The sequence below is a fragment of the Crocodylus porosus genome, unplaced genomic scaffold (assembly GCF_001723895.1).
Source record: "Crocodylus porosus isolate Cpor-Errol unplaced genomic scaffold, CroPor_comp1, whole genome shotgun sequence".
Taxonomy (NCBI): domain Eukaryota; kingdom Metazoa; phylum Chordata; order Crocodylia; family Crocodylidae; genus Crocodylus; species Crocodylus porosus.
The window spans coordinates 6677258-6683456 of NW_017728921.1; the positions used below are offsets into that span (position 1 = coordinate 6677258).

General features: G+C 58.5%; 1 protein-coding gene and 4 non-coding genes across 9 annotated transcripts in view; all 5 read right to left on the reverse strand.

Annotated features, from left to right (window-relative positions):
• UBC (ubiquitin C) overlaps positions 1 to 6199 on the reverse strand; it is a 26672-nt gene that overhangs the window by 948 nt on the left and 19525 nt on the right. For 3 of the 5 annotated variants that reach the window (XM_019538943.1, XM_019538942.1, XM_019538941.1), the window contains one exon: positions 87 to 266. In XM_019538943.1, the coding sequence (XP_019394488.1) occupies positions 87 to 266 (180 nt within the window). Of the gene's footprint in view, positions 1 to 86; positions 273 to 4162; positions 4169 to 6199 lie in introns of all 5 variants that reach the window. The other 2 variants (XM_019538940.1, XM_019538939.1) reach the window with 2 other exon arrangements.
• Positions 3502 to 3573, reverse strand: TRNAA-UGC. Its single transcript has one exon. It is a non-coding gene; the product is annotated as a tRNA-Ala (tRNA).
• Positions 3821 to 3892, reverse strand: TRNAD-GUC. Its single transcript has one exon. It is a non-coding gene; the product is annotated as a tRNA-Asp (tRNA).
• On the reverse strand, positions 4037 to 4109 carry TRNAF-GAA. The gene has a single exon. It is a non-coding gene; the product is annotated as a tRNA-Phe (tRNA).
• TRNAD-GUC lies at positions 5996 to 6067 on the reverse strand. The gene has a single exon. It is a non-coding gene; the product is annotated as a tRNA-Asp (tRNA).

Below are 6199 nucleotides of genomic sequence, written 5' to 3' on the forward strand. Positions count from 1 at the left end.
ATGGTCTTGCCAGTCAGGGTCTTCACGAAGATCTGCATGCCACCCCTCAGGCGCAGCACCAGATGCAGGGTGGACTCCTTCTGGATGTTGTAGTCGGACAGGGTGCGGCCATCTTCCAGCTGCTTGCCAGCAAAGATCAGCCTCTGCTGGTCAGGGGGAATGCCCTCTTTGTCCTGGATCTTGGCTTTTACATTCTCAATGGTGTCACTGGGCTCCACCTCGAGGGTGATGGTCTTGCCCGTCAGGGTCTTTACAAAGATCTGCATCTTTACCTGAGGGAAACGAGGCACAAGGACACTCTTTAGCACCCCCGCACGTTTTCACGGCGCTTTCACCCTACCCATGACCCCGGAGCGCGGGAGACCAGCGCGGGACCGGATGGGGCCCCGGGCTCGGGCCGCTCCGCCCCTCCTAGTGACGTCACAGCCACCAGGCACGCGCGTCATCCTAGCGGGAGGGGCCAACGCAACAGCCCCGGTCTCGCTGGCCGCCATCTTGGTGCACTCACGGCTATGCCTCAGGCCTCCCTGGCACAACAGCGCCGCCACCACCGCAACCGTCCCCGCTTCACCGCGGCCCCACCACACCGCTTCCCCATCCTGGTCTTCCCCGTCCCTTCCCCCGTCCCGTCCCGTCCCGTCCCCCCGGTGCTTACCGCGAGATAAAGTTGTGCAACTCCTACTGAGACGGCGTCCGAGCAGATCTGACTGCGCTGCACGACACGACCGGACCTTTTATAGAATCGCCTCCTCCGAGATCCCTCCGCCGGGACTATCTAGACGCTAGTCCGGCGCTAGTGGAGGGGGCGGGGCGGCGTGTGGCGCGGGGCGGAAGGATACGGGCAGACGCGAACCCTTTACAGGCGGGTGGGTGGGAGTGCGCCGCGGAGGGGCTTAGGCGATCGCTTTGTCAGAGTCCGCCAGATCCCAAGGGTCCTCGCTAGATCGAGCCAACGGATCCTGGTTAAAGCCAAAGGAGCCAGCTAGATTCTTTTGCTGGGAACAAAGGTTCGCAGTGGATCCCTCTGCCTGAGCCAGTGACTCACAAATTCCTTTGTTACAGCCAAAGGATCACAGCGCAGTGGGTCCTTTGGTTAGATCCAAAGAAATCCCAGGTAGATCCCTGTTGCAGCTGAGTGGCCCCACCACATTCTTGTATTAGATCCAAAGGATCCCCTGTTCGATCCAAAGGACCCAGCTGGGTTACTTTGTTGGAGCCAAAGGATCACAGTCGATACGTCTGTCAGAGCAGATGGGTCACAGATTCCTCTGAGAGCCAAAGGATCCCAGGAGATCCCTTTGCTGGGGCTGAAGGAGCTGGCTGGACTTGGCCCCAGGTTCCTACAGAAGCGTATCGGGGAGCATCGGGATGAGGGAGGCCACCTGCCCCCCAGGGCACCCCGAGGGAAGACGAGGCGGGGGGTCACAAGGCGCTGGAGGAGCGTTTTAGACTGGACGTAGTACAGAAGCACGGCTTTACCGTCCGAGCGTCCAGAGTCTGAGGAGACTCCCCCCGGGCAGTGAGAGCACCTACTCCCGACACTGCCAAGAAACGTTTGGATGCTGATCTTGCTGGGATCCTTGGGCCCCAGCTGACTTGCTGCCCCTTGGGCAGGGGCTGGATGTGCCGATCTCACGAGGTCCCTTCCAGCCCTACCGTCTGTGCAATCTATGAAATCCTCCAGGCGGAGCTGCCAGCCCGAACGAGCACCAGGCCAGCCGGCGCTGGGGCTTCTCGGGGGCAGCATGGATCCCAAACCCTTCCCTGGCAGCCCCCAAAGGAAGCAGCTGCCTAAGCAGGGCCGCAGATGACGGAGGGCCGCAGAGCAACTGGGAAGGAGCCGAGGCCCAGCAACAGCTGGCAAACTGGCCAGAGCAAAGCTGATCGCTGCATGCAAACGATGCATGCCGACTTTACAGTGCCACGGGGACTTCCCTGGTCTCCAAGTGCTCTGCTCTTATTACAACTTACTCTGCATTATACGTCAAAGCAGCCAAACTTCCAGCTGGTCGCTGAAGTAAGGGTCCCTCGGTTTCGGATCCAACCAGGGCTAGGATTGCAAGGCAGGGAGCCGCATTGTGGGCGCTCCTCCTCGCTGGACGTGGATAGCAGCTCCAGTCTAGAGTGTGTTGGCCAGGTGGAAGTAAAGGGTGGCAGTGAGCCTATCGCTGTTTGATTTAAAAATAACCCGTCTACAAATCACACAGCAAGCTGCTCTGATGCAGGGGAAGTTCACAGCATGAATAGGAAAGTTTCGATATTTGGAAAAAAAAAAAGGCTTGATTTGCAAGCTTTGGGGCACAGGCACGATTGGAAACTTAGCTAAGTTTTACACCCTGCATCTGTCTTGTTCGTCTGTGTAAATGGCCTGGCCCACACCAGCGGGGGCGAATGCCAGCCTCGGGCCTGAGTCCTGCACACACAGGCCTCTCCAGCATGGTTTGAAATGCTCTGCTGGATGGGAAGGCTTTCCTGAGCTAGGCTGTGCGCCCCTTAAACGCCCACAGAGGCACCTCGCTGTTTCCCTCGGTAGCACGCTCACAAATCCCTCTCTCCTTTGCTGCAATCCCGAGACGTTAGGGACGAGACCTGTCACACTCCCTCGTTGTCTCCTGCCTCTCACTTGTGCGAGGCACCCCACAGACAGGCATCGCCGGGGGCCTGAAACAAGGCTCTGCCCTTCCCCGAGGGTGCACGTCCAGACTGAGCGCAAGCAGCGCTCACCGAGTCAGGGCCGTGGCAGTGGCATCTCCAAAACCATCTCCCAAGGCTGATCACGGCTTCAAGGCTGCTACGAAAAGCCTTGACAGCCAGAACAGTTGTGAAACTGGCCTTTCCAAGGCTGCTTCTGGGGCAGTTAAGGGGAGGGCAAGGAAGTTACTCCAGGGGTGAAAGACTCAGTGCCCCCGGTGCCTCGTGCAGAGTGTAATGGCTGTGCAGGTGATCGATGTGTGGGGCCGCGCCAGCTGCGGGCATCGACTCAGGGCGGCACGGGGTTGCCCTGAGCTTCGTGATGCCCTTAATAGTGTGCAAGAGGAGCGTGCCGGTCCGTGCACAGCCCCTCGCACTGCAGAGCCCAGCTTCCGGGCCCTCTCACGCCCAGAATAGCTGCAGTAATCCCCCTCGGGGCAGGGATCTTCTTTCCAGGTTCAGTAAATCCCCTCGTGTCAGGGACCTTCTTTAGGGATCTTCTTTCCAGGTTTATCTGTAAAGCAAGTAGGAACTTGGGGCTGCGCGCAATGCAGGGTAACCGCACGCCCCCGCGTCAGATGGGACACGCCTGTCCTCTAGGCCACGGCCTTGCAAATCAAGCCTGTGTTTTGGGGGCGGGGTTGCAAATATCTAATAAAAGATCCCACCTCTGCCACGGGTTCCGATTCCTTCTGTGACTGGAGCCGCCAACGGGGCTTTTCCTGCACCGGATCTTCTTTAAAATGAGCAGTCGCCGCCGCGCACGTGAGCATCGAGGATGTTGCCAGGAAAAGAGACCGGCGACAAAAGTGGAGATGCCGGGGATTGAACCCGGGGCCTCATACATGCAAAGCATGCGCTCTACCACTGAGCTACATCCCCGCTCGCTGCAGCCGCTGCCGGGCCGGCGGGATCTGGCTGCGCCGCCGCGCACGCCCCGCAGCTCCCAGGCCAAATGCCTTTTTCTTTTCTTTTCTTTTTTTTTGCACAAGGAGGTGGCTCTTAAAAAGCACCGGATGGATGCGCCGGTCCTGGCAGGGCGCTGCGTTTCGATACTTGCCAAAAAAAACAAAAACAAAAAAGCGAGGAAGAGCTCAAAAACGGTGGTGGGGAGAGAAAAGTAGGCGTTCTCCCCGTCGGGGAATCGAACCCCGGTCTCCCGCGTGACAGGCGGGGATACTTACCACTATACTAACGAGGAGGAGCTGGGAGCTGCCCCCGCCAGGGTCCCCTTTCAGAGGCGGCTGGGTGCGGGCGCTGCGGCGCACAGGAGGGTGCAAAATGCGCGCGGGATCCTTCAGCCGCACCTTGGCTGCAAAGTGCACGTCTGAAGCTAAAAAGCATCTGCCGAAACCCGGGATCGAACCAGGGACCTTTAGATCTTCAGTCTAACGCTCTCCCAACTGAGCTATTTCGGCGGGTGGTAAGGTTGCCTGCAGCGCGCACATACCAGTGTGCCCAGGACGGGCACGCCGCACTCAAACCGGGTCGGACCTGGCTTCCCCCGCTCCTCCTCTCTCCCTCGCAGCCTCCAGCATCTCAGGTCTGGCCCAGGGCCTCTGCCCTGCTCCAGAGCTGGTTCTGGGCATCGTTTCCCCATCCGGTACAGGGGAAATCAAGCCAGCCGGGCGAGTTTGGACCCCTTGCAAGCTGGTGTGGGGGGTCCCGGCTCCGTCTACATGGAGCAGGGCTGGGGTAGGCCCCATAGTTAAACGTGGGGGGGTTGTCCTATTTTGTAGAACTACTTCAATGGCAAAAGTCATCGTGAAGTCAAGAGAGCAATAGGAAACAGGGAAAGTGGCAAAGAGCCGCTCCATCGATACCGTACCTCCACTCCTGCTGGTCCCGAGCTAACTTTTAGTATCAGCCCTCTCTTCGCCACAGATAAGGATAAAAATAATCAGACAATGGGAAAAAAAATGACCATTTTCGGGCCCTGTTTCTGTCTGGGCGCGCGGGTCTGCCTTCCGTGTCTAGGACAAGCTGGGTGTAAGCCATTCCTCAGCTAGAGCTTGCCTCTAAAAGCCATAGCCTTCCTCCTGCACAGACCTACACACTTGTTTAATTGTGTGCTTGGTGGGTCCAATTCAGAAAAGACAAGCAGAAAGCACTGGCTGAACTGCCCCGCGGGTCCGCAGACACGGAAGGGATTCGAGTGCAAAGTCAAGGCCGTGCACACGTCAGAGTTAGCTCATCGGGCATTACTGAGCACCGGTGATTTTTAATTCTTCCCCTCGGGAACTTTACTTTATATGTTTGTATGAACTGGAAATGAGTTGTAAGAGTTCCTGCTTCTGCACACCTGCCCAGGAGGGAAGGGATAAAACCCAGCTGAGAGTTTTCCTCGGGGGCAGAGTGTGGTCTTTTGTCTTCACTCTGACCCTATTTGCAAATATACCTTTTGTGTTGCTAATAGTGTGTGTCTGAGAGTTCTTCGCCTCCGAGAAACGAACCACAACATTTTTGCAACATCTCCTTCAAACCACTGCAGTCGGTCTCACCCGGTCGCAGCATCACAACAGCCTGTTTCTCTTCCCTTGCAGGAAACACTGGATGTATTCGTGTCAGCGTGGGCTCAACCGACCGCAAACGGTGGCCATTGAAGCCTGCAGCCCAGCGGCTTTGTGACACCTGAAAGAGCCGTTTAGAAAGGAGGAAGTGCTGAAGAGGAAGCAAAGCCGCACGGCGGTTTCTATCACCGGTTTGAGCTGCAGAGATGTCCCCGGATGTGGCCTGCAAGGCCCCTCGGGCCTCTGGCTCTGCCCACGCACCGTGGACCCTGCAGCCTGCAGTGTCAAACACCGCTGCCTCCAGCACTGGCACTTTGTGGCCTCACATGCTGCTTTGCTTTCTCACCCTGAAGAGGAGAGGCTGATTGCATGCCAGCAAGGAGAGGTGCTGCTGGGATCTCCATAGCAGGCCTGTGCTCCCTCGAGGCCCGCACCCTGCCCCATCCTGCTTTGCTGCTGCGTGTCTCGGGCACCCTTGGCACCGGGGGGGGGGGGGCTCCGCAGAGATCACCCAGGGGACCCTTGCAAGGTCTTGGTCCAGCTGCAGCGTGCAAGGGCTGCCGTGGGCACGGGTGCATCCAGCCCGCGATTATGCAGACAGGCCACGCACGCCCGCTGTGCTTGCTCGTTGGCAAAGCAGATGAGCCCCTGGAAGAACTATACAAGGGGTCCTAAAATAAATCTAGGTCCTAAAATAAATCTAGGTCCAAGGAGCTTCAGCTTGCAAGGAAGAGCTGAGCGCTTCTCCTGCAAAGAGCAAAGGAAAAAGAAAGAAAGAAAAAAAATTAAGCAGCCTCCCCGTCGGGGAATCGAACCCCGGTCTCCCGCGTGACAGGCGGGGATACTTACCACTATACTAACGAGGAGCGGCCTGGCGCCACTGCCCCCGGGCGGGCCTTTGCCGCCGGCACCGCTCGCTCCCGGCATCTCCCCGCCCGGCGCCGCTGCCCCAGCTCGGGGCCCGCCCCTTCCCGCGGCCCCGGCAGGCGGGCGAGGGG